General features: G+C 35.6%; 5 protein-coding genes across 14 annotated transcripts in view; 3 read left to right on the forward strand and 2 right to left on the reverse strand.

The window, feature by feature from the left end:
• Window positions 1-459: 459 nt before the first annotated feature.
• Window positions 460-6178, forward strand: LOC128671643 (organic cation transporter protein-like). 10 transcript variants are annotated; one of them, XM_053748306.1, is made up of 9 exons: window positions 460-527; window positions 2006-2035; window positions 2853-3109; window positions 3344-3523; window positions 4282-4512; window positions 4715-4934; window positions 5015-5180; window positions 5346-5622; window positions 5812-6178. In XM_053748306.1, exons 3-9 carry the CDS (start codon window positions 2876-2878, stop codon window positions 6085-6087), a joined length of 1584 nt encoding a protein of 527 aa, XP_053604281.1. In that variant the 5' UTR covers window positions 460-527; window positions 2006-2035; window positions 2853-2875; the 3' UTR covers window positions 6088-6178. The 10 variants fall into 10 exon arrangements, with proteins under 10 accessions (XP_053604281.1, XP_053604282.1, XP_053604283.1 ...); XM_053748307.1 differs by having other exon boundaries at window positions 461-527; window positions 2009-2035; XM_053748308.1 differs by having other exon boundaries at window positions 509-524.
• A 150-nt stretch (window positions 6179-6328) lies between these two features.
• LOC128671646 (CAAX prenyl protease 1 homolog) lies at window positions 6329-8586 on the reverse strand. Its single transcript, XM_053748313.1, has 2 exons — window positions 8372-8586; window positions 6329-8159 (listed from the first exon to the last, which is right to left on the reverse strand). Exons 1-2 carry the CDS (start codon window positions 8459-8461, stop codon window positions 6921-6923), a joined length of 1329 nt encoding a protein of 442 aa, XP_053604288.1. The 5' UTR covers window positions 8462-8586; the 3' UTR covers window positions 6329-6920.
• Window positions 8587-9938: 1352 nt separating this feature from the next.
• Window positions 9939-11502, reverse strand: Pburs (Partner of Bursicon). Its single transcript, XM_053748328.2, has 3 exons — window positions 11296-11502; window positions 10928-11052; window positions 9939-10396 (listed from the first exon to the last, which is right to left on the reverse strand). Exons 1-3 carry the CDS (start codon window positions 11408-11410, stop codon window positions 10226-10228), a joined length of 411 nt encoding a protein of 136 aa, XP_053604303.1. The 5' UTR covers window positions 11411-11502; the 3' UTR covers window positions 9939-10225.
• Burs (Bursicon) lies at window positions 10282-13880 on the forward strand. The gene is made up of 5 exons (XM_053748327.1): window positions 10282-10365; window positions 12345-12560; window positions 12776-12885; window positions 13391-13516; window positions 13596-13880. Exons 2-5 carry the CDS (start codon window positions 12467-12469, stop codon window positions 13725-13727), a joined length of 462 nt encoding a protein of 153 aa, XP_053604302.1. The 5' UTR covers window positions 10282-10365; window positions 12345-12466; the 3' UTR covers window positions 13728-13880.
• A 791-nt stretch (window positions 13881-14671) lies between these two features.
• The window catches only part of Su(var)3-3 (Suppressor of variegation 3-3), a 305347-nt gene continuing 293168 nt past the window's right edge, over window positions 14672-26850 (forward strand). The window contains exons 1-10 of the mRNA XM_053748325.2: window positions 14672-14783; window positions 14884-15113; window positions 15671-15860; window positions 16316-16469; window positions 16756-16884; window positions 17395-17537; window positions 17973-18122; window positions 18526-18584; window positions 18938-19165; window positions 20138-20286. Coding sequence (XP_053604300.1) covers window positions 14760-14783; window positions 14884-15113; window positions 15671-15860; window positions 16316-16469; window positions 16756-16884; window positions 17395-17537; window positions 17973-18122; window positions 18526-18584; window positions 18938-19165; window positions 20138-20286 — 1456 coding nt within the window. The 5' untranslated portion in view covers window positions 14672-14759. The remainder of the gene's footprint in view (window positions 14784-14883; window positions 15114-15670; window positions 15861-16315; window positions 16470-16755; window positions 16885-17394; window positions 17538-17972; window positions 18123-18525; window positions 18585-18937; window positions 19166-20137; window positions 20287-26850) is intronic.

The following is a 26850-nucleotide window of genomic DNA, read 5'->3' on the forward strand; positions in this document are numbered from 1 at the left end:
TTGGTTTCATTGTTTAAAACTTAAAATTAGTTTCACCTTCATGTCAAAATTTCTAATTGGTATTTTGTTGTTACTTGCTTACTATTTTACGTAATGTAATTTTTGCATTTGACCTAAAATAAGAAAATAAAGAAATATAAAATTAAAATTACTATTTTCTTCGATGGTCAAATCTCCATTTCTTAAATGCCTTCTTTGTTCCCCTATTAGATGAAATTAAAATGTTCTTACATATTATAAGTCAGTATTTAGATTGATCATATCATATAAAATGAAAATAGCCTCTGGCTTTCAATTAAGAGCGATGATTAAATCGAATAAAATAGCTTTTGCGTTCCGAAGCTCTTTCCTCAACTATAATCGTGCAGTGAAAGTTCAGGAAATTACGAAGCATCCAACAGACCTGTTCAGAAAACTAGGCAAGCACCTACCCAAGAAGGCAGTTATGTGGTAGGAATCATTTCGTCAACAGTCCGCGATAAAGTTTGCATCGGTGTGTGCTTGGTTGCACGGGTGGTTGTCACGTGGTGGTTCTCTTTAATATATCTAACTTCTAAGTGCTTCAAATAGAGTGATCAATGCTGAGTTTTAATTTTAACCGGCTTCAAAAGAAGGGGATTCTTATTCGATCTGTAACCCATATTTAATTACATACGAGGGGAGGTCAATAAGTTCGCGGAATGGAGGGGTTGGTGGGGGTAGGTTTACTCGTCCAGGTAGTTATTAGTTGAGCACCTCATTAAGAGTATATATATTAAGTTTGAACGTAATCGGGTCATTAACTTTTGTGTTATCGACCTGTAAACAACTGAATCGGGAAGAAATCAGCCAGTATGGAGAAAATTGAACACTGCGCCGTTATAAAGTTCCTTACCAAGCAAGGAAAATCCGCTCAGATTATTTTTCAAGAGCTGTTGGCTGTTTACGGGGACTCTGCCCCTGGAAAAACCATGGTTTACAAGTGGCATGGTCTTTTCAAACAAGGAAGAGAGTCCATTGAAGATGACCCACGCTCCGGACGGCCAATTGAGGCCACCACTTCGGAAATCGTCGAAAAAGTAGAAAAACTTGTATTGGAAGATGCCCGGTTGAAGAAGAAGCAGCTTGCAGCAATGATTGGAGTATCCGAAACCAGTATTTTGAATATTTTACATGATCATCTTGGCATGACTAAGGTCAGTGCAAGATGGGTTCCGAGAATGCTCACGCCACTTCAAAAACGTGAACGTGACGAGTGTTCTCGTCAGTTTTTGGAGCTCTGTGGAGAGCGAAAGGAAGAAATTATGGCCCGGATTGTTACTGGTGATGAAACCTTAGTTCACCACTATGAACCTGAGTCGAAGCAAGAGTCGATGCAGTGGCATAAAAAAGGCACACCTCCTCCAAAGAAGTACAAAGTAACACAATCGGCTGTCAAGATCATGGCGACTGTCTTTTGGGATACAGAAGGCATTTTATTGATCGATTACAAAGAACGTGGTGTGACTATAACGGGACAGTACTACGCTTCTTTACTGGAAATATTAAAAGAAGCTATTAAGGAAAAAAGAAGAGGAAAGTTGTCAAAAGGTGTGTTCCTTCTGCACGACAACGCACCCGTTCACACGTGCCATGTTGCGACGGCTGCCATTCACCTATGCGGCTTCGAACAATTGAACCACCCACCCTACAGTCCAGATCTGTCACCCAGTGACTATTATCTATTTCCAAAAATGAAAAAAGAGCTGCGTGGAAAAAAATTTGGCGACGATGAAGAAGTGAAGTCAGCAATTTCGACCTATTTTGACACCAAAAATAAATCATTCTTTTTCGATGGTATAAATAAGTTATTTGAGAGATCTGAAAAATGTATTAGAGTTAAGGGAGAATATATTGAAAAGGAAAAATAGTTTGGTGTTTAATTTCAACCCGCTTCCCCCTTATTCCGCGAACTTTTTGACCTCCCCTCGTAGTTAATTGTATGCGCCGCGCACCGTTCTTATTATTTTTTATACTTAATTACTAGTAGGTACTGTTTCATCTCCGACGTCTAGAGGTAAGTAAACCTGTTTGAAAAAATCATGTTATACCTAATGGTTGTGGAAAGAACCGTAACAATTGGACATATCGATGGTCGGACATAACAATTGGAAATATCTTTTATTTAAATCGGTCAAGCTAATAATAAAGCCGATGGAACTGAGTTGAAAAGTGTCAGAAGAAATATAGTTGTCAATTCGTAAAATGTAAACTAATCCAGACAATTCAAAGGGATTAGAAACATACCCATAGTCCTCTGATCAAGGTAAACCATTACTTGCTCTTATACATTTATCAACAAGAATCCGAGTAAGTACATCTATCTTCAAGTTCAGTATTAGGTACTGTAGTTATTTATCTATACAATTATATTACATTTGATTTGGTTAACATTTACTTTACCTACCTAACTACCTATTTTAATCCTAATATTTGTACGACATCGGAACCGAGGTTCTAGCTAAAATCTGTTACTGTTGCAAAATGTTGTCGATTATCTTCTGTTCATGTTGTAGGTACATAACTATTTTTTATAGAGTTCAGGTATTAGTATGATGTATCATACACACTCTACCATGTACCATACACATTCAGTCTAAAATACTTATATTTGACGACCTCCTTGGTCACGACGTCCGTCCGCTATCTGGAAGTCCTGGATTCGATTCCCACCGCGGGCAAATATTTGTAAATGATCATGAATATTGGTCTGCGGTTCTGGATGTTTTGTGCCCGATTCTATGTTTGTGTCCACCGGATCCGTGATACAAGATTATAGTGCTTAGTGCGGGCCGTGAGTGTTAACATTTATATTTTTACCTAATTATTTTCAGTCACGTCTAGTACAAACATTAACATGGAATTACCTAAAATACCAAAATGTGATATAGACGATCTAACGACCAAAGCCATCGGCGAATTTGGAAGATGGCAATTTAAGGTCAGCTTTCTCATGTCTATAATGAAATTGCCAATAGCATGGTATCAACTCAATATAATATTCATGGCACCACCGCAAGAATTTTGGTGTGTTAAACCGGAATCATTTTCTAAATATTCAGATGAAGAGTGGCGAAAAATGAGCGTTCCGGTAAGGAATTTTTCGCATTTCATTATATCAAGAAAAAAGATTCCTCAACATTTGATTATAGTTTTAAACACAGTTTTTACTAAATAAAAATATAGTCAGACCCGCGCGCAGGGCCTTTCTAAATCTATGGATATAGGTAGGTACATATGTAAATTTATAACACCCCTCTGGTCGGGGGGATGATTACACGTTGATTTTATGGAGGAATAAAAAATAATTTATCTTTGTTCGCAGTTAGTAGAGGAGCAGCCGTGTTTTATTTTTGATCCGGATATGCTGATATTTAATCCCAATATAAATAAAGCCCTCTTGCCTTTGGTGCCTTGCACAAAATTTGTTTATGATACATCTGTTTTTAAACACACTATCACCTCAGAATGGGATTTAGTATGCTCCAAACGCTGGTTACCTTTTGTACGTTCCTGTTTTTTTATATATAATAAGATTTTTTTAAATATTCTTCTTCTTTAATAATTCTTGGATTCTTTGAATTCAGTCTGTATAAGCTAAAAACAGAGGTTAGCCTGAGACTTTCAAAGATGAGAAACACAGACAATCCAAATAACAAGTTCCAAAGGTAGACCTTGGTACAAAGGTCGTCTGCACGGGTACCTCACTCTCATCTATTTCTGTTGCTTAACAGCTGTGCTTGCGTTGTTGTGTTCCAGTTTCAAGGGTGTGAGAGGCAGTGTAATTACAGAGTACTGTGGTAAAAGATCCTAAGTCACAAAGTAGGCAACACCCGGTGTTGCAGGTGTTGATAGGCTGTGGTCACCACCTACCATCAGATGAGCCGCATTCCTGTTTGCCTGCTTGGTAGTAAAAAAAATGTAGGTCTCTTCACATCTTATTGAGGGCCCTCAAAGTAAAATTGTAGTTCAGACAATCCTTTAGGTATCTAATGCCAGCTCCACATTGTCGTCGAACAGTTTGCAAAAGTTTGGATTCGGTATATATTCGTTACTCGGTTTGGTTTTTCGTTTACAGTAAATAAAAGCACTGATACTCGCGTCGGCATCGGCATTTGTCTGAGTTCGGTGTCATTGTGAAGCTGGCATAATATCTCAATGGTCAACTGCAAGAAGCGCCATCTAAACCAGTCGAAATAGCATGGGAATATAAGTTCGACAGTTTCATTTAATCCATTATTAATATTATGCCATCGGTTCCAGATTAGTCAGTGCGTGTTGATGTGGGGTGTGCTTATCGGTGGTATAATGTTTGGCGTAATTGCGGATCAATATGGACGCAGGATACCTTTAATGGCTGCTATTGCAATCCAAAGTATAACTAGTTTTATCGCCAGCGCAATGCCTCATTTTTGGTGGTGGATGGCAGTTCGGTTCATCTTGGCGTTGGCTTCAGGTGGTATTGGAATTATATCATTTGTTATTTGTGTCGAGGTAAGCTTTCTTTTTTATTTTAGCCTATCATTTTCTCGTGGTTCCTATATATATCCAAAATTAAATATGGCCAGTTTAAGATCTGTGCTTGAATAAACACGGAACACATATAAATTAGACCTATGTGCTACTTTGCATCGCAAAAAAACGCTGACCAACCTGCGGGTGGCCTCCAGTTTCTAAATAGGTAAACTATTTTCAGGTTGTCAGTGGAAAATGGCGCACGACCATTCCCATACTATACCAATTGCCATTCGGATTGGGAAGTGCCGTGATGGCTTTACTGGCTTACTGGCTACGAGACTGGCGGAAACTGGAATTCGCTTTAGCGTCAATTTCATCTCTTTTCCTTTTATACTGGTTTTGGATACCAGAATCACCTCGATGGCTATTGGCTACAGGACAAACTCAAAAAGCTATAGGTAAGATCACTCCACTTCGTAGTATATTAATTTCCCTGAAAATAACTCTGAAAAACGTTTAATACCTATTTGTTTTACAGAAGTTTTGCGAATTGCCGCCAAGCAGAACAAGACTGAGCAAAATTTCCAAGCGATGCAAAACTTATTGCCTAAATGTAACATTGTCAAACTAAAAGGATGCGGTTTTATAGCGTTCTTCAAGTCTAAGAATATGCGGACTAAAACATTATTACTATCAATAAATTGGTAAATTACGTTATGAAAATTATAAAATAGGCACTTCTAGAAAAAACTTATATCATTAGAATCCGTTATTTATACCGGAACATGTTGATATTAAATTCTCATAAGTATAATAAAATAAAAGTTTTTAGCCATCCAATAATTCTAATATTTCTTACGACGTTTCAGGTTTTTTACTGGAATAGCATTTTTCGCATTTGCACAGTATCTAGGTACGATTGCCGAGAACATTTTTTTAACTGTTGCGCTAAGCGGCATCATATCTTTACCGGGTGGATTACTGTGTGTTTGTATAATAGCAAACAATGGAAGAAAAAGAACCCTTTGGGTGTTTAAGTTGGCAACTGCTATTTGTTTCATTGGCATAAAAATGGTGCCAAGATATCATTTTGCTAATGACTGGCCAAGGCTATTCTTCGCAGGAGTCGGCTTTGCGGGTCTTGGTGTAAGTACCTGTGTTGACTAAAAATCTTATGGCGGTCCAACACTAACGCGGACCAGTTTATTTTGATTCAGCATACATGCTGATTTTTCATTACGGTAAATAAAAACACTTATACAAACTACGCAATGTTCATGCTTTCTTTCCTGTCGAGTAGGAATATATATTCAAACGGTGTAATATTTATTCCAGGGGACCGTACCGGCTCTGTACCTATATTCCGGGGAGTTATTCCCGACAGTCGGACGGAATGCTGGTGTCGCTGGAGTGACAATCTTTGCCAAAATCGCCGCCATGGTAGCACCGGCAGTGGTGGGATTAAATGTCTTGGTACCAGACCTACCTCTAATAGTTTTAACCATAACGTCGTTATCCCAGATGCTGCTAATTATACCGTTGCCTGAAACTAAAGGTTACCCTCTGCCGGATACACTGGAGCAAGCAGAACAATTTCGTAGGGAAAAATAATTTACTGAAAACCTTAAAATTTGCGCCGAACTATCTAAAATGCGCGGAGACCGTAGCTGTAATAATTGCTAAAAAACTAATCAACCACTGTTGGTTTCCTATCCAGTAGTAGTACTTAGTTACATTGCAATAAGTACTTTAAATACAATCCAATCCAAGTGATAGGCAGACGCGAAAATTACGTATTTTGGTGAATCCAAAAACGAGGTCCAGATCTCAATGTAATAAATCAATATACATATTAGACATATAAAAAGTGTTTAATGTTTAATTCACTAAGTTTAAACAACTGTATGACATGTTTTCTAGGCAATTATTACAATCTTATCTAAACAACATAGTTTCTAATTGGTACAAATGTGCAAGCATATACATATAAGTTGTAGAGCTGTATTATATACTATTTTATAATAGTAATTAGTTCAAGAGAAATAAGAGTACAGTGCAGAACTGGCACTAAACAATTACATAAGTTATCATGTATTTTATAAGACTACATTATGAATGATTTAATAACAATTATAAATGCATTATATGTATATTGTGTTGGTTAAATATGGGAATGTGACATTAGCCTCAATCTTTGAATGTATTTTTTATCTTGTGTTTGTTGACGAACATCAATATCATATAATTTCATGGATTAAAAAAAATGTAAAAAATATTATACTCCAGTCAAGTTATCATCTAAAAAGTTGATGTTCTAAAATAAATTATAAATATAATGACTGGACTAGATTATGTACAATGTTTTAGATTAAAATTTAGTTGTACTGCATACTGTATGTAAATGCATTGTAACAGTTACCCTTTATCAAATAAATATTAAGATACTAATTTTGCTTCTTTTCTGATAATTTTGTTTTTATATTTTCAATTCTATGCAAAAGGGTGGGATGTGAATGGTACCATAATGAATATAGTTTATCATATATAGGATAGTCTAAATTATCTTTGCCTAATTTTATAAGTGCTGACCTTAACTCATTAGGGTAATCTAAAGAAACTGCAAAATTATCTGCTTCAAACTCAAATTTACGAGACATAGCTGTAGCAAAGAAAGACAATATTGAATTGTATGGTGCTAGGATCATTTGTAAAACAACTATCAGGCCAATGATGATTGGTTCTTGACCTGCAGGGAATCCGAGAGCTGTGTACAATAAGGAGTATTTGAACAGAAATCCAAAAGCAGTGAAAAGAAGAAGTAAATTTACTTCAGTTAGCAATATTGACTTGTAAATATGACTGCAATTCCAATGGCCCAGCTCATGAGCTAAAACACCTAAAATTTCTTCCTCAGTACAACCAGTTGTCTTTTTTTTCTCCTCATCATACTTCTCCAAGAGGGTATCAAATAAAACAATTCTCTTTGCTCCAAACAAACCACTGAAGTAGGCATTGCTATGTGCAGACCTTTTGGAACCTTCAACTATAAATATTTGTGAAAGGGGAAACTTTAATTTTGATGCCAAATTCTCAATTCCTTTGCGCAGAGAGCCATCAGACAACGGGACAAATTTATCAAATAAAGGAGCAATCACTGTCGGATAGAGAGTTAGGAGAAGGAGAGTGGCCACTGTGGTGAACAACCATAACCACACAACAAACATGTTTCCACCAAGCATAATAATATAAATAGCTATTGAAATGATTGGGAGAGTTATGACAAGACTTAGCAGAAGAGACTTAAGTTGATCCTTTATGAAAAAACCAACTGTTTGTTTGTTGAATCCATGTCTCTCTTCAAGCACAAATGTTCCATAAATTTTAAAAGGCATGTTTACTACAAAATTGAATAGAGTTACAAATGTCATAAACACACAACTAACTAGTATCTCCCGATCAGGACTGACATTAAAAGTTGCAGCAATATTTTCTGACTTATTCCAAGCAACATAGATCCAACGCTTATGCAAGATCACTGTAGTAAAAATAATACTGTAAAATTCTTTGACACTCTTGAACTTAGACTTATCTATTCCATAGATTCGGGCCTTTTTGAAGGATTCCTCATTCAACATATCTTTCAAGTCATCTGGTATAGTGTTGTTCGTATTATAAATCTTCAGCTGAAATCAAAGAAATGTAAAGTTAGTAACAGAACATATTCTAAAACTTCAGCTATCTAAAAGATTTGACCGTAACGTTGATAGGAAAAGTAAAATGGAAACTTAAATAAAACTTTAATACGTGGTTGTAGTTTACGGGTACCTATATAACATATTCATGATTTATTGATTAAGAAATTATAACCTATCAAAATAAATTGAAACTAATATACCTGACGAATGGAAAGGTATTGCTCCCATAAATATTCACTCCACGAAAAAAGTAAAATTAAAAATACTATCAGTCCTTCGTCGATATCCATTCCAATATTTATAGTAAATCAACAAAGTTCAAACAAAATCACAAATCTAAATCCAAAGCCGACACAAAGATAGGTTGGGATTGGGAACTTGGAACTTGCTTGGGTTGTTGACGGAGTGACAGAGAGCAACCAAGCAATGACGTATGACGTTATGTATTGATTATTGAATTGACTTTGACATATGTCCATTTTTTGATTAATGAAAATTAATTTCATAAAAGTAGGCAGGTACTTAATGAAGCATGGAGCTGCATGGTCTATTTAACTGAAAATATCTAAAACCCACAGACATAAAAACATTACATTTAAAATATTCCGTAAGTTTGTCTCAGTAATATTTGCCATTTCGGCAAGGAATTACCTTTTCTATGGAAAATACTAATTATATAAATCACAGAAGAACAAATACAGAGAAAAAGTATTCATATTGCCGCCCAATGTTCATGCATTCGCGTCGGCATCCGAGAGGTTAGTGCGGGTTTGTATTTCACTTCTCTATACTTGTTAAAAGGTTTCCATCATACTTATAAAAAGTTAAAACAAACTTTATGCTAAAGTAAGTATGTTTGTCATTATAGCACTTTGTAATATTTGAATTAGATTGACAGAACAAATCACACTGTAGCTTTTAACATACAATTATTTATAAATTAAAGGGATGGTAAATAAAACTGCCTCAATCTTCAATTCCTTATCCTCCTTAAGTAATTCTGACAATTGACGATAATATGAATATGGACATGGCATTGGAGAAGCCATAGCTAAGTTTACGGCTTACTCCTCCGCTAAAGCAAAAGCATAATAAAAATACATAATTATGGACTCGACTGAGATTCCTATCCAGATTAAGTCGACGACGCGTGTTATAAATAGCACGGTACTGTCGTGCCGTGTTTTTCAGTCTTTTACCTTAAAAAGGAATCAGGGACTTCCTTTCCCTTATTAACCATAGTTCAAAAAAGATGGTATTATGTACATTTTACAATTATTCATATCATGTGAATTCAGATTATATTATTTCAATATTACAACATTTAAACCCACGCGCATTTGACATATTTTATTAAAAGTCTATTGTTTACAATCGTCTCGCCAGGTTGCTTTAGAAAGTTTAGAAACAAGGATCAGTTGCATGACAAATCTAAGATCCGTCAAATTTTTTTTTGTATTGTCTTTTTATAACCACACACTTTTTATAACCACACATACCTATTTATGTGTGGTGTCATAGGATACAACTGTATTGTACTTGTACTATAATACGCCACGTGTTATACACGTGTTGTACTATAATACGCCACGTGTAATACTTGGCTATTTTATTTCTTTTTGTTGATCTATATGTAACATAAATACATAAATTGAACATTATGTGAGGCTCTTAGCTACCAAGAACGGGGTAGATTATTTAATTTACCTCGAATTTATCAACATATTACGATAAGGGTCTAGGAACAACAAAAATAAAAATACTAAGTGTTATTTGCTAACTTTATTTGTTTCGATAAAATTACATTTTAATATTATTTTCATAAAATTATAGTTTTTACCTTGACCAAAAAAAATTACATATAAAACTGATTGTACCTATACCATGAAATTAGTGGGTACTCCAACGAAGTACTACTAAATCCATGTTATATACATATACATACATAACGTATCGTACATAACGTGACGTTTTCATAGTATTCGATCTCTGAAGTCTCTGACAGTCTTATATTAGGGGTAAGAATGTCAATGTAGTTACAAATTCCAAAATCATTATCGGCTGAATTCTCCACATTTATGACATTTGCAGTTATCTGGTTCCCGTAGTTTGACCTCCATTATAGCATTATCTTCGTCGTCAAGTCTAAGACCATCGGGATCATAGCAGTGAGACAGAGTCACTAATCGCTCACGTAAGTAGTTTTCTCTGCAGCAGTAGCATTCCTGAAATATATATTTTTTAAATACTTGTCGACTGAGCTGGTGAAGCGAGTAGGTATTTTTAGGGTTCCGTAAGTAGTAGTCCTACAAACAAGGAGCTCAAAAACTATTAGTACTACAATGATGTAATTTGGTATACATATTAATAATGCCGATAAAGTGGTTAAATAAAGACTAAAAAAAAAAACCAAATTCTTAGTGTACCTCTCCTGGTGTATATCTGAAGTGGGAATGATTTTTTTTTTTTTTTCATCTTTCCTATTGTGTAAATCGATCTTTCCATACATTTAATGTACAAGTATTAGAAGTGTGGAAAGACCGTTTTTGGATTTAGTAAACCGTTTGTAAATTAATAAGCTTGAATAGAAACAAGTGTATCACCCCTCTACCATCGAAATGGTTGTTATTAGGAATTCAAAGGTTACGGTATCAGTAGTAATAAGAAATCATCATGGCTTTTTGAAGGAACTACACGTTAGTAATTTAAAACTGAATAAATCTCAACAACGTGTTGGAAGTACTTAGGTTTGGTACCTTTAAAAATCCTGTAGCTGTTACTACCGAAGGTTGAACTTGGCTACTGCACATTCCTTCACATTTATTCACATTCACCTCGCCACTGCATGACCTCAATAGTCGACCCATATCGTCGTATTCCTCTGTTTAAAAAACAATAATATAAAACATTTTTTTAAATTAATGCTCTTTTTATCCATCATTATTAGTCCGGTGACCGAGTAGTGGAACTTTCAAGAACGTTGAAGGATTTACTATTTCCACCACAGAATTAACCGTAAAACAAAAAACATGATATTTGCAAACAACAGTCATTGCTAGTCTAGCAAACAATCATTGCTAGTCATGTATTTTCATGCGAAGTATCTCTTCACGTGCCATCTTACCTTTTGTTACATGTATTTCAGTTGGAACAGTTTCACAAGTTTCTTCGCCAGAACAAAGCATAACATTAATTAATAAAAAATGTGTAATACAAAATAACGCACTTTTGATAAACATATTACTTAATGATTTTAGAAAAAAGGAATTTAGTCACTACAATTTATATAATCTTTGCTCCTAGAAACACAGGATGAAACTGTCCATCCATTATTAACAATTTTCTTTATATAAGTATGAATATGAACACTACATACGAGAGGGTGATAGAGCTAAGTAAGTATTATCAGCGGGTCATCAAATGCTTGAGTGAAATCCCTTGTTCAATGTCTTTACTATAACTATGACGAAAATTGATATATGAAGAAAATTTATATAAATATATAATTTATTACACATATATATCAATAAATTATATCCATTTTCTTACAGTCGTAAGTACTTTATGATAGGCTTATTCAACATACGAGAGCAAGGGTTTGAGCAGTGTGATCCCGAACGCAGCCGTAGAAAAGGATATGGTCCTTTTCTACGTACGACATCTACAGGAGGATATCCTCCTGTGTCGAAAGTAATTATTTAGGGATATATATTGCAGCACATAGGGATACATAAACTTGGCAGCTAATAGGCAACAATAATATACCCAAAGAGGGTTGATGTTAGACAGGCTACTAGCCCATAAAACACAGCCAAATCTTTAAAAGTTCGGTTTAACGCCATCCTGGGGCTTCGCAGCCTTATAGCCCTGAATGTAATGATAAGTGATAAGTGACGATGAGAGAGACAAAATAAAATATTTCCAAGATTTGACTGGCAGAGAGTGCCTCTATTGTTAAAGTTGTGCTATAAAAATTAAATAAATAATTGCAATTAAAATAATGTAATATTGGTAGGTATCGTTATTCATCTATCTAAGATTCATGGGGCGCCTGCTGTGACTATCCATTAAAAGGACCGAACGGATCATTACAACGGTTTTCGCTCAGTTTGCCCCTTTTGTAATTCGTTTCATAACATACACTGAAAATGACTTTTCTTGTTCAATTCCCAGTTGGAGGTAAATTCCAGTATAAAAGCTGGAAGATTTACTAGTACTTCATATTCTAATAAATTGCAAAGTCAGACACGGAGCAAGATTGCTTAATTCATATAGCATTTAAAAAATAAGTAGTAATGGTTTCGAAAATAATATCACTGTATTTAATATTCTCTATGTGTCATCTCCAAGATAAACCCGTAAAAGCACAAGAAGTAAATTTACCCCCAGGTATGTTCTTGAACACATCAATTAAGTTTTTTGTCACTCTCACTTTACCCGGGTATATTTTCTTTTTTTGTTGATCTATGCACTTTACTTGAATAGGTAAGTAGTTCTTTTATCTATGGTAAGTAGGTATTATAATCATGAAAAAATAAAACGTTGAGAGTTCTTATGCACTAAAAATAACCATCACCATAACTAATAATAACAAATTATTACAGGCCAAGAATGCCAGATGACTCCGGTAATACACGTACTCCAACATCCAGGATGTGTGCCCAAAGCTATCCCTTCGTTTGCTTGTATTGGGAAATGTTCCAGTTATGTGCAGGTGCTTTGTGTATAGCTTTAGTCAAAATTGGAGAGAAAACAAATTTTTGAACGAAAATACATGTACTTACGATTAAATTACTTATGATGTTAGAAAATAACTAATTTTGTAGTCGTCAGTTGCGTCTCTAACGACTACGAGATTCTCTTGACGAGCACTCTTCTTCAATTATATACTTACTTGAAACTTTGCATGCTTTGCATAGGATCTCCCTGTTTTGTAACACCCTGTACTGTATAGCTATTTATTTTTCCTCTGTCTCCCGACCTTTCATTATTGTATTTTGCGAAAAACTAGGTAATCTAATCCGCGTTGGATCAGCCTATCGCCAGGACCTCCTTAAGTTAAATGGTTGTGGAGAATCAAAGAGTATAAAGAATTTATGTATAATTTGAAGCACAACTTGTTAACTTGTTCTAGGAGTGTTCTCTCCAGTTTTACTGTATATCCTCGGACTTAGCAGTAAGTCCTGGTAATAACAAAAAAACAATAAAATACGTTTTAGGTTTCCGGTAGCAAAATTTGGCAAATGGAACGTACATGTAACTGCTGCCAAGAATCGGGAGAAAGAGAAGCAACAGTGGTTTTGTCTTGTCCAAAAGCTAAAAGCGAAGAAAAGAGATTTAGAAAGGTAGGTGAAAATTATATCTTCAAATAGAGTAATTACCTAGTCATTTTTACGAATAACTAATTAGTAATTTGTATTTTAGGTGACAACAAAGGCTCCTCTGGAATGTATGTGCCGTCCTTGTGGCAGCATAGAAGAGAGTGCAATAGTACCTCAAGAAATAACAGGATATGAAGAGGGTCCATTGCATAATCATTTCAGAAAAACGTTTTAATTTTCATGAAGCGACTTAATAAATGAAACTAGCGTACCTACCTAAATATTTAAATTTTAAGTGAATTTTTGTATGAATAAACGTCGTGTAAAATAGTTTTTGTAGTTATATGTACTGTATGTGTGAATAATAAAAAGAAAATAATTAAATGACCTTGACCAAATCTTTGATTTTATTTAAAGTGTGTCCATGGTAGTCCAGTGTGTCCTCACCCAGTAAATATTTTTTATCCTTCCTCTGAGCAAAAATGAGTACCTATGGTTATAAGGTTCGTTCAAGGAGCTCAGAAACATATTTGAGCTTTATAACTATGTATGAAGACACAACTGAAAGCTTACACAAAGTGCTAACCCGATTTAAGGTAACAATAAAGCTAGTCCAAAACTAAAAGTAGTCTTCTTGAGGAAATCGAGAAATGGAGGCAGGCAAGATAATAAAAAAGAAAGTTCTTTTCTTACTACCTCTTTCTTTGTATTACATCTACATCTGAAATTGAAAATTGTATATAACCAATATTGTAACCAAATGAGATAGAATACTTCCATACAAATTCCCGGTCCATCAAGCTATTCTCACATAAAGTGGTAAATTAGGCCGGGCATGTGACAAGGGCAGAGATGGGTGCGTCCGACTTGTAGGAAAGAAATTGGGAAAATAGTCAGAGGTCTGAGTGCTGACATCTTTTGTCCAGTATTGCTCTAAGGTTTTCTATGTATTTCCAATGCGCACGTCTTGAGCAAAATGGAAGATACAACTGGGTTCTGGGACGGGGTCTTTTACTTCCTCTGTCTACTGTTTTACCGTGAACTGGGTGTGTATGACGGATCCTGGAAAGAGAGCACTGCCGGCCCTTTTTTAAAGTTGGCATTAAACACAGTGATTATATACTCTTTGGTTGGCATGTTTGTCGAAATGTCACTGTCATGTCATCTGTCATAAAATTTCTGACTGAACGTTTTGCTGTACAGTCGGTCGATTTGTTTTGCTCCGGCTTTTCGAATTGTGATTTTAAATTTAGAGATTATCACAAAAATGAGTCGCCGCAAGCGTGCTAAGGTAAATATATACCTTTGCTAAGATAAATATATTTCTTTTTTACTTCTCCATGTAACGGTATTGAAGTCTAGCATTACTAAGATAGGCATATTTTTACCAGGTTGAAAACCGTGAACTGGATGAGAAATTGAAACAGGATGACTCTGAATCAGATCAGTCTGAAAGAAGTAAAGTCACATCTTCGAGCCCCACTTCTTTAGCAGGACGTCGGGAGTCTTCGTCCAGCCGATTTACTGACTCGAAGGAATTCAAGAAAGACGATAAACAGTCTCCAGAAGATGCGAAAAATGATGACATTGAAGAAATAAACTATAAAGAGATGTTGAATAGGTAATACTTGAATTTTCTTACATTTTCGTTAAACAGTCTCAATTCTCTTTCCAAATTTCTTTATTTCATTTCTATCAGAATATCCATTAATTACATACATTAGTTTCAAATTGTTCTCTTAAAAACTGTGACATAGCCTGCCTGGTATCAATTATACCATAAAAAATTGTGCAAAGAGCTGTATTTGTTAAGTCTAGCTAAAAGATAGTATGCAAAGTAGTAGTCTATACTATTATTATAAAGAAGTAAGTGTTTGTGAGTTTGTATGTTTGAGGTAATATCCGAAACTACCAAACTGACTTCAAAAATTCATTCACCATTAGAAAGGTACATTATTCAAGATTGCTATAGGCTATATTTTATCACAAAATTTCCACGGGAGTGAAGCCTTGGGCAATATCTAGTACTAAATATTTTGCATCTAAATTTGAGACATTTACATTAGTGTGAAGAAGAAGAAGTGTTAAATAAATAGATTCTTTATTTCAGTAACTCAAAGTTTTACAATAAATATTAAAAAAGGGTGTATAAATTAAAATTTTTTTCAAATCTTACAGCCTGGAAGGTGCAGCATTTCAATCACGCTTACCTTTTGACAAAATGTCATCTTTAGAAGCTGAGTGTTTCTCTGATCTCCAAGGAGCTTCAGCTCAAACATTCGTCCAAATTAGAAACCGCATCCTCAAACTGTGGTTCGAAGACCCTAAGAAGCAGCTCACACAAGAACTTGCTATGCAGAAGATGGAAGTAAGTTCGAAACTTGTTTATCAACATATCTTTATTTGGAAAACCAACAGTTCACTGTAATTTATCATGTTTAATATGGGGGTAGTTAGAGACCAGGGATTTATGCTTCTTTACATTATGATCTTGATAAATTGCCCTCTTAATCTTTCATCTATATTACCAACTATATTAGAATGTAATATATTCTTACTTATCAAGTAAGAATATATTACATTCTAATCAAACAAAGATAATGATATTATTGTAAGTACTTATGTAGAATTTGTAGGTGTAGTCCATTAATGATCTCTATTACTTAACATATTATTTTTTTATCAATGGTAATAATTGTAAAATAGAATGTCTACCAACAAGTAAAAAGTTACTGGCCGGCATACAGCTCCAGTTGACATATTTAAAATTCCAGATAGTGTTTTATAGCTTACTCATAGTAATATCTCCACTTACTTTTACAGCCACCTTACAATGGAGACCCAGCCCTTGTAATGAGAACCCATGCATTTCTAGAAAGGCATGGGTTCATCAACTATGGCATATATGAGCGAATCACACCAATACCAAATCCTCCTAAGGGAAAGCAAAGGCCAAAAGTTATCATCATTGGTGCAGGTAAATATCTGATAAATATCTCATGAAAGAGTTTTTGTTAAAATTCAGAACAATAAATATAAATCCTCATCTGAAGTAATATTAAAAATGTGAAAGTGAGTTGTTTTGTTTGTTACTGTTTCTTGCTTATCCGCTCAACAAATTCTCTTGAAATTTCATGGAGAAGGATATAGGCTACCTCTCATCCACTAAATCACACAGGGGTGATACCCATTGAAAAAATATATTTTATTATCATAGCTGAAGAAGACAAATAAGTTTAAAAAGTATGAAACTTGTTTTTCAGGTGTATCAGGATTAGCCGCAGCTCGTCAACTACAATCCTTTGGCTGTGAGGTTGTCATACTGGAGGGCAGGGATAGGGTTGGCGGCAGGGTTGTCACATACAGGAAGGGTCCATATGTAGCTGATCTAGGTAAAAGTAGTCCCTAATTTTATTAAGGTAGATAGAGAGGTATGAGAATTGTAAAAATTATTCATAATCAAGATATAATATATTTTGAGAATTTATACAAATAAAAAAATTTAAAGAAGAATTTATATAGAGATAAAAAGTAAGAGACATTAATTATACAATAATATACAAAAGACTTTATTGTACCAAAACATACAAAAATATAATAAAGTAATATTTGTACCTTACAAATGCCTTATGGATTAGTCTTACAAATAGGCAACCAAAATAAAAAAGAAACTAAAGTATTTTTAAGAAACAAGTGGCGCAGTCTATTAAAATGTATCATGATTTTTCCAAGTAAAATATTAAATTTTTTATGTTGACTGATTTTTCTATTTGATTCAAGGGAATTCTTTACTTGAAGAAAATAATAATAATATAATATTTTTACCTGTAAGTAAATTTATTAATATTATGTAGGTACCAGTAGTGATAAAAATGTAATGGATCAATTATTTGGATTTGCAGGTGCAATGGTGGTGACTGGACTGGGTGGAAATCCAGTCACAACATTGTCAGTGCAGATGAATATGGAACTTCATAAAATAAAGCAAAAATGCCCATTGTATGAAGCAACTGGCAATCAGGTTCCTAAACATAAGGATGAAATGGTAAGGGTTGTTGTTGTAAATTAATATGAGAGTAAGAGAGTAAACAAAAAAAATATCTCATAAGAATTGCATGTTGCACTTGCACCTATTGTTAACTTTTTATGTTGTGAAATAAAGTTTAAATAAATAAATAAAATATTTGGGTATTAAATGTCATGTTAAAGGGTGTTGGCATTTTAATGAATATTTTGTCCAGTTGTGAGAGCAGTGAGCTATGGGTCTGCTTGATATGATATTTGAGGCATCAATATCATTCCCAAAGAATGACATCAAGATGGCTATTGCTTGTAAAATCAAAGCCGAATCTTCATAATTTTTCAGTTTATTTTTTATGTTGATCTCGGGCGTCGCAGCATCTCAGATTATGAGAAATATGTTGTTGACTGTGAATTATTAGTTTATATTCGCATGACTTTGATTGGCTCCCATTGTCAGGTGGAGCGCGAATTCAACCGCTTGCTGGATGCTACGTCTTACCTGTCGCACCAAGTCGACTTCAACTACTACAACGACACTCCCGTCTCTCTTGGACAAGCGCTCGAGTGGGTTATAAAGTTGCAGCAGAAAAATGTTAAGCATAAACAGGTACATAGTAAGAGAGGTGCATCCATATGTTTTTCCCAATCAAGTAATTTATATGTAACTCAGTTTATAATAAAGTATATTCGTCATGCGCACGTTTTAATCAGGTACGATCATTAAACTATAGATGATGATATCTTAATTTAGTGTTCTAAAAATAAGAAATATTTGATGAAAAGTACTTTCTCTCTCTCATCTGAGCATTTTCCTTTTTCCTTCCTTTTTTGATGAAATGTATTTGTATTGCTATCTCTTTCATCTCTGGGCCGTGTTGCCAGCCAAGAGCATACTCGTACAGTGGCCTCATTTATTTTCTTATAGACACATTTTCAGAACTTCTTATAGACAGATTTTAAGTACATAAGTTTTCTGTGGATGAGTTAATTTAAAGATATATCTTTTTCAGATTCAACACCTTAAAGCTCTTATAACCCTCCAAGAGAAACTGAAGACAAATATAAATAAGTAAGTAACATTTTATCGCATTTTATAAATATTGTTAGAAATGTGTATGATTTTTTATTTTGATTCTCATTCTGCCACATGTAGTGAAAGAGACGGGCTTAAAATTTCGCAACTAAGTTCTGTACATAGTAAAGGAATCAGTAAAGAAAGTTGACAGCATATATATAATATATATATTTTATACATGGCTGAACACTGCTGGATTACTGTTGGCGATGCTTCTCTAATTACCTAAGGCGTCGCAGTCTTCGAACGGATAAACCAAATGTGTTCGTGCGATTTTGATGGATTTTTTTAAGGGTCACAATCGAGAATGATCTTCACGATGAAATGTTCGGTACTTTGGTTTACAGAATGTCCGACGTCCAAGAACTTCTGAAGTCTATGAAGGCCGAGAAAGACTCGTTGCTTTTGGAAAGAGAGAAAGGCACCGCAGCAGGAGACAGCAGCATTCTGCAGGAGTTCAACCTCCGCCGGCTGAACAGAGAGATGACTCAGTTGTGTAATGAATACGAGTCTTTACTGTCACAGAATAAGACTATTGAAGATAAGTTGGCGCAGCTTGAGACTAATCCGCCGAGGTGGGTTATTTATTTAATAAACTCTAATAGTCGTATTTTTCATGGTTGAAAGTCGTGGCCATTACGTGGAATGTATTTTTTATTATTTATTTCTTACTTGGGGACGCAAGCACAAGCAATTAGACTGTCGATAGTAGGTCCTCTAATTGAGTGACCATTTCACCATATGTAAAGTAATACGCATCCCGACTCGGAAGTAACAACAACATTAGTATGTTTGCCCCGGAGGGCAAACATACTAAAGTATGTTGTATATACATTGATAACAATTTTGTGGACTGATCGCTGTCAGCTCTCATGTTGTCAATGTAAAGTAAGTCTACAGGAAACGTTTTAAAGCTTACTACCCATTGGGCCTCATCTGGGTGGGACTTCTACGATAGCTGACCGACCTATTTACTTCATTTCTTTAGTCGAATTTTTGAGGCTGCTCTCAACGCTCCAATATAACAGTATAAGAGCTAAAGAGAGCTATGTCAGGGGTTGTAAGTTTTGGAAAATAACAATAATTAAAATGGTTCAGATCAATTACCTTTAATTTTTTTTATAATTTGTGACAGCCTGACTTTATTGTCAACGCTTGCGGTTATTTGCTGCTGTCGAACAACTGCATGAATCTCATTAAGTGATTGGCTCTTAATGAAATTCATGCAGTCGATTGCGCTCAGGGTTTTATAAATTAATAGCGAAAACTAAAAAATACGTTACACTAGATAAGGTATTTTATTAGATAGTATTATAATTTTCCGTTATACAAAATTTCGTCATAATTTACGACAAGGATTGCACTGACCAAATGTGTCTTATAGCATTTTACACTTTCGCGGACGCACGACTGCTACTGTAACAATCAAACTTATTTTGTGTATCGATGAGCGTCCACGAAAGTGTTAAAACTGAGTGGACGAGCAGTTTTGCGGTAATGTACAGCATTGTACTGTGCACATGGGATGAGAGGTAAACTCGTTGCAGCTCGGTGTACCTGTCGGTGCGCGACCGGCAGATCCTGGACTGGCACTTCGCCAACCTGGAGTTCGCGAACGCGACCCCGCTCGGCAACCTCTCGCTCAAGCACTGGGACCAGGACGACGACTTCGAGTTCACCGGCAACCATCTCACAGGTAACATGTAATCAAAGACAAAGAACTATTAGTACAGGGTGGCCAACTTGGAGGTATACAACTTTTTTTTGCCGCCATTTTGTTTTGGCGGTAAATATGACAGTTGTTGCATGAAAATTACTTTGGAATAACGTGGTTTAATTAGGAATCATGTGGTTCCAACAAGACGGGGCCACATGTCATACGGCACGAGCCACAGTAGAAACATTAAAAAGAATGTTTCCCGGTCAATTAATTTCGAGAAACGGTGACATTGATTGGCCCCCAAGATCGCCTGATTTAACAGCTTCTGAACTTTTTCTGTGGGGTTATCTAAACGGACGTGTCTATGCTAATACCTTCAGCAATTAAAATAAAATATTCAAGACACAGTCGCTGAGAAAAATATGTAAAAATGTGATGAAAAGCGTTCGCATCTGCGATGCTGCTAGAGGCATTGTCTGACATCATTTTCCTTGTTTAACTGCCGGCTCTAAATACTATATTTAACAAGGAATACTTTATATATTTTGTATTTCATGGAATAAAATTACAAAACTAAAGTGTATACCTGTTAATTGGCCACCCTGTATTACAATAGAAATATTTTTTTGCAATCTCTCAGCTGAGCGATTCCCGGTTCCTTTCGCAGCCGTGGATTTTTTCGCCTCCACTTCGCATCCTGGGCATCTATGTATATGTTATAACTTTATAATACATTTAAAAAATCTGATTTGAACGGACGTCATGACAAAAGTTTTAAATAACAAAACGTAAAATTAAATTTTGCTTGGAACCAGCGTTCTTTAAAGCTTCGTTAAACTAAGAAAGTAATCACGATATATTGGTGAGACGTGGAACAGCGCATTCCTTTCATCATTCAAACTATTGCCATATACGTGTTTATAAAGTCCTGTTATTTTAATTTAGTATTAAATATTGTAGTCGACGTCCAAACGTTCACTACACCGCAGAGTTGTCAATGCCTCGCAATAATTTCAATTAGCCCGCACAGGCATTCGTTAACGGTTCTGAGCTTTGAGTATTAAACCAACCAGGCTGCAAAAAGGTTCTTGTCCCGTTAGTGTAATATGTATGTAGTTATATGTTCAAAGCGCAAACGTTAAAAAATACTAAAAATAATTACAACCTTTGGTTTCCGCCCTAGAATCACCATTTCATATCCTTCAATAGAAATTGTACATGGCAATGAAGTGACAAGAATACTGACGACTAATGGGTAATGACAGCATCTCCAAAGAAAGTTGACGACAGTTAGGTTGATGGTCGTAAAATCGAAGTCGAATCATTAGTTTAACGAAGACCCTGGGTATCGTGGCGCCACAGCCGAATGAAACTGTGTAAACGTGAAGATGAGAAAGTGACAACAATAAGGCCAACTATAGTTTAAAAACGCACAAAATTATAATCTCATTTTAAGTTTAAAATACCTGGTACGTTCGTCGGTCTTGTACTTTTAGCGGAGGGGAACGTCTGTAAATGACCTCACCGGTTGGTTTAATACTTGAAGGTTCTGAGCGTTTCCGCACTTTCCGCTGCGATCGATGCGCCTTTGTACGTACACCAACAAAAGATGCCGTAGGAATACTCGCCTTAAAAGGATTGCTTCGCCTTTGACTCTTATTTGTTCCCGGTTAGCAGATAGAATTATAGCGAGAGCCCAATGGCGGACCCAATAAGGGTTTTGATAGATTTTGGATCGTTTTGGGTTAAGCAATGACGAGATTGCTCACGGTTTGAAGTGTTGTGGTTAATAGTGCCGGAGTCTTGGATGTTTATCTATATAATGTATATGTTATAAAAATATAGTATCATTTGAGTTAATATCCTATAACACAAGTCTCGTACTTATTTACATTAATTTATTTTTATTTTTTATTGAAGAGAAGGAGTTCTTCAGAACTTATACATGACTCGCGTCCGTTTTACCTGACTATTTTATTTGACATGATCTTTATTTTAAAACCTCAATAAGCATACGACTGTGAGATTTGAGACTGATTAAAATACTTAACAAAAATCTCTCCTGAAAGATGAAAGTGTACTCTTATATTGAGTCATATTGTAAATGTTAATAAAAAAGAAAACTCTTTGAGCCCTTAGGTGAAGTTATTACACGAGTAAATAATTCTGTCACAAAAAACAGGAGGATAAATTGTTGAGCTTGTCAGCTGAGCCTCGAGGCAATTATATTACGTGAGAATTACAACCCGTGTGATGTATCCAATATTCGATGTAAACGAATATATATTCTTACTAGCTACTGCACCGCGATTCGGATACTTGGGAATTTGGTATGAAGAGTATGATCAATCCTATTTTGTCCATCAGTGGCACATGTTAGTCCCTTTCTAATCGGGTTCAGTCATTCAAATCAATAAAGTTAATTATATACAAAATAATACATTTTTATAATACATTTTTTTACTGTCCATTTACTAGTTTACCGTTTTCAGTCAGTTCCAATTGGTCCATTCAAGTAACCTCACATTCTAAACAAATATGACGTCACACGATACTTACGATACTTCTTCACAGTGCCTATTAGTAGGCACTGTGAAGAAGTATCGTGTGAAAAAAATTCAGTTCACTCTTTACGTGTTTTATTTTGCTTCCAGTGAGGAAAATGTCTCTTTACATGTTGCCGTTTTATTTCATTAGTGTGTATGTGACTAGTGCCATTAGATGTCGGTAGACGTAAAAGTAATGTAAAAATAAAATGTGCTACTACACACTTGATCAGTCTTTATAGTTTCGCACAAACTGTAAAGCACAGTCTTTCTTATCTTTTACATTTACAACCCAAGTTTAAATACATAAAGAATATCGACAGTCGTCGAATTAACCTTAATTATAAAAACATATTCATGAGAGAAAAATATTTTGTCCACTTCCTACGTACCGATTGCGACTTGCAAAACGGGGGTCCAAAAGCCCCTGTTAGTGCCTTAGGGCTCGATTCGTTATGAAGGTGGAATTTTCGAGTTAGTGGCTGACTGTGATCTTTTGCAGGATGCCCCAAGCGGTGGTTCGTGTCAATAATTACTATCATTTTTCACTGCAACTCCCGACACAAATTAAATAGAGCCATAGATGTTTCGTTGTTTTGTTTGTCATATTTTTTAGCTGTTTCGAACGAGAAAATTACAATTTTTTAATTAGTTACTATATTCGCGCGCGGTAGTCTATTTTTGACCTCGGGGCCCTTAACGGACCTAACTAGACATACTTATCAATATCGTTCCAGCGGTTTAGCCGTGAAAGCGTGATAGACAGACGGACATTCGTATTTATAATTTATTTTGATATGGAAGTATGAAGTTGACAGAAACTACTAGCTATATCACCCAAAATAGTCGATACATTCATTCTAAATACCTATATGTGAATATCACATACCTACACATTGATACGTATAGAAAGTAATTTTTGTGTACACTCATTACGTTGTGCCCCCGTCCTCTACAGCCGATAAATTACTCGCAGACTTCTGTGAATTGATATAATGAGCGATGCAGAAATGAAGGTCTGCATTTAGCTACTTTTTACATGTGTATAGTCTACAATTGGATAAAGTTCTTAACTTTATTTCGTTGTTAACCGTATTTAGAGCTTTAGATTGTTTTACGTTCGAATTGAAATTATTTATTTACTTAATTACTATATTTTTTCCCTTCTTAACCCACGTCTATAAGTAAGCTAATATTATATAATAATCTGGCCTAATAACTAATTACTAAAGGCTAATGAGTAATTTGTTATTGACCTAGATTTATGAAGTCTGTAATGTAGGTACAAAAATGTGCTCATTGGCACTTTTCTTAATTTTTCAATTAAGGCACTTTGTACATGTGTCTTTATGTACACGATTTTTTTTATCACTAGCACTATCGAATTGTTTTGAAGTACCTGACTATAGCTTTTACTATTGAGATTATGTAGTAAATAGTTAAAATTACAAGAGCCTTGCCTTATAGTATTTAGCGAAAAATTAATTATTATCATGCAGTGTAATATTTTATGTAACTTAGCGCCAAGACTCCGTGCCGGCTACATTAGTATCCCATAATTTATTATCAATTACGGTTATAAATATACTACTGATCTCATTTATGACTTCACCGGTTATAAAAAGTGCAAAGGAACTATTGCTTCGGTTATTCAGTCCTAAGATATGTATCGCGACATTTACGGGACGCCTCTTTTGTGCCTCGCGCCAGGCAGTGCGTGCGTTGTCGGCCATATTTCTCACTGTTCGCCGTACGTGGGTAGTTGAAAAATGACATCTTGATTGTTGTACGTTATTCTACTCATGAGAATGTCGGGGAGTCGTTGCTCGCGTGCACCATTGTAACCCCCGAGCCGGACTTACAAATTGAACGATTGTTAACTGCTCCGTGGAAACGCTCTATCGTGACTTGTCACTAGCATTATTATATTCACCGAGATTGTGAATGGATTTTGTATCACAAAAACTCCATATAAATGTTAGTCTCCCTACATAATGTAACTTCTATTTATAAATAACCGGCACATTAGGCATGCAATGTCAAATGTGATAATTATAAAATAACATTGATATTGTCACACAGAGTGGGAAAATATCCCATTAAACATTCTTGTAATAATTATAATCACCTTAAGTTATGGATACCAGGAGATAGTCGTGTATCTAGAGAGTAACAAAAGCTCGAGCAAGATGAAATATAAGCTGTTTTGCTGTTTACCAACGACAAACGACATTTGAAACAAGTTCTCGAGGTGGCATGGCGTCCGGGGTTCGGACTGCGGGCACATGACTCAAAATATTCAAAGTACAGAATAGTATTTTCTTGTGCTGGCATGTTAATTAATGATTGATTACTATTTTAATATCATTTTAATCCTTATTTATTTAACTGACATATCGACATATAATATCTGTCACTAATCAACCCCAGTAAGTTACCTATATACAGACCTTTATCTGAACTACAATTGCACAATGGCAAACATCGACGTTATGTGCTAGTTACTAACAGCGCTAGATATCATTGCAGTTGCAGGATCCCTTGACTGTTTAATCCAATCGAACCGCTTCGACATCAGCTTTTTAGAAGTGCCGTATCTGTTTGTCTTCAATTTGTGTCGATGGTGCTAGGCGGCTCGCGGCAACAAGTTTGATAGAAATGCGTGGCGTGAGGCAATAATGAATGTGATACAGCCACGGCCTTCCTCATTTATCACCAGCGCTATGAATAAAATATCTCGATTCTCGACGCACTGGTTTTTGGATAACGTCTGGTCGTGCCCGACCGCTTCCAGCTCATGGCGATCACAATCGCGAGCTAGTATAGTTTAGCTCTAAAGACATTCACACCTCACCCGCTTTGTTCGCCTCGAAATAGCCGTGGCAGAAATAGTGGGATACATTTTTTACGCTTTCATGGCCTGGTTCAATTTGTCGTTTACTTATACTTTCTAACAAGACGGCGTTGAAATAAATATCTTCCAACTCTCGTCGTGACTTCCACGACTTCTCCGTCTACTGACTGGAAGTGGAATTATATTGTTGTATATCTTCATGGTTAGATATATTTATCTAGAGTATACATTTAAACAATAAACTTTTGAAGTAATAATGTACGTGAAGATGAGTTGAAAGACGACTCATGGAAAAGTGACAACGTATCATGTTTTCCGACGCCCTCTAACCAAATCGGGGGACTAGTTCGGATTTTAAGAATCTAACAGAATTGAGAATCTAATCTAAAAGAGGATTATATCAAATCGTAAATTTAAGCTCACAGCTTATATTGAGCATAATGACAAATTATTGTCATACGGTAAATTGATTAAGTAAGGTTTCTGTAAGCACAGTTTGCCAGGTTGTGATGTAGTGTGTCGACACGGTGCTTGTCGCTTGACTCACGAGGATATCAATCGCGGCAGTGGTGTCGCTAGCGGAGGCGTCGGGGGTGTGGATGAATAAGCAATGAACCGACGAATGGCTCTATTAACCCGCCATTGTTCCTCGAGATCGAGTTGAGACTTGCGCAAGAGACGCGTTGCGATCCCGCGGCTTTCACTCCCAGTGACGTCACAGTGAACTAAATGCTTTTTGTGTTAGCTGTAATCCAATTTGCATTAGAGCCTTAAAGAGCGCGGTATGCACAAATCGCAAATCTTGAGGCATAAATTAACATTACAATGTTGCGTACTCCTACACGATTGCCAGTGGAATGATTCCTGATAAATTGTCCTTATGTTTTCTAGTCGTGTTACGTGAGGTCGATGAGAGTTATCTATGTGTTAATTGTGTAACAAGGTTCGAGGTAATGTCCTTTTTAAGGAATATAATTGTCGAAGGAAGAAGAAAACAAAGGCTTACCGCACGTTGCATGTCACTGTTGAAATTGTCGTCTAAGTTTTGTTCTTGTTGCAATATATATAAGCAGAAGTGGTTCATCGCGATAGGTGTGCGAGTCTAGGTTTCCGCAACGCGTCAGAATCGGGATTTATGTGGTACGATGTTACCGTAGGTCTGCGTCTAATTGACAAGCGCTAGGAAGCGATTGCGCGGCA

Source organism: Plodia interpunctella, chromosome 8 (assembly GCF_027563975.2).
Source record: "Plodia interpunctella isolate USDA-ARS_2022_Savannah chromosome 8, ilPloInte3.2, whole genome shotgun sequence".
Lineage (NCBI taxonomy): Eukaryota > Metazoa > Arthropoda > Insecta > Lepidoptera > Pyralidae > Plodia > Plodia interpunctella.

Bases quoted from the DNA above. Each gene is read 5' to 3' on its own strand.
- LOC128671643 (XM_053748306.1), top strand. From the start codon at position 2,876: ATGGAATTACCTAAAATACCAAAATGTGATATAGACGATCTAACGACC. The intron at 3,524-4,281 runs GTACGTTCCTGT...CATCGGTTCCAG, and splicing joins CCAAACGCTGGTTACCTTTT to ATTAGTCAGTGCGTGTTGAT. The intron at 4,513-4,714 runs GTAAGCTTTCTT...AACTATTTTCAG, and splicing joins CATTTGTTATTTGTGTCGAG to GTTGTCAGTGGAAAATGGCG.
- LOC128671646 (XM_053748313.1), bottom strand. From the start codon at position 8,461: ATGGATATCGACGAAGGACTGATAGTATTTTTAATTTTACTTTTTTCG. The intron at 8,160-8,371 runs GTATATTAGTTT...CTTTGATTTCAG, and splicing joins AATACCTTTCCATTCGTCAG to CTGAAGATTTATAATACGAA.
- Pburs (XM_053748328.2), bottom strand. From the start codon at position 11,410: ATGTTTATCAAAAGTGCGTTATTTTGTATTACACATTTTTTATTAATT. The intron at 11,053-11,295 runs GTAAGATGGCAC...TTTTTTAAACAG, and splicing joins TGAAATACATGTAACAAAAG to AGGAATACGACGATATGGGT. The intron at 10,397-10,927 runs GTACCAAACCTA...TATATATTTCAG, and splicing joins CAGCTACAGGATTTTTAAAG to GAATGCTACTGCTGCAGAGA.
- Burs (XM_053748327.1), top strand. From the start codon at position 12,467: ATGGTTTCGAAAATAATATCACTGTATTTAATATTCTCTATGTGTCAT. The intron at 12,561-12,775 runs GTATGTTCTTGA...AAATTATTACAG, and splicing joins AGAAGTAAATTTACCCCCAG to GCCAAGAATGCCAGATGACT. The intron at 13,517-13,595 runs GTAGGTGAAAAT...TTTGTATTTTAG, and splicing joins AAGAAAAGAGATTTAGAAAG to GTGACAACAAAGGCTCCTCT.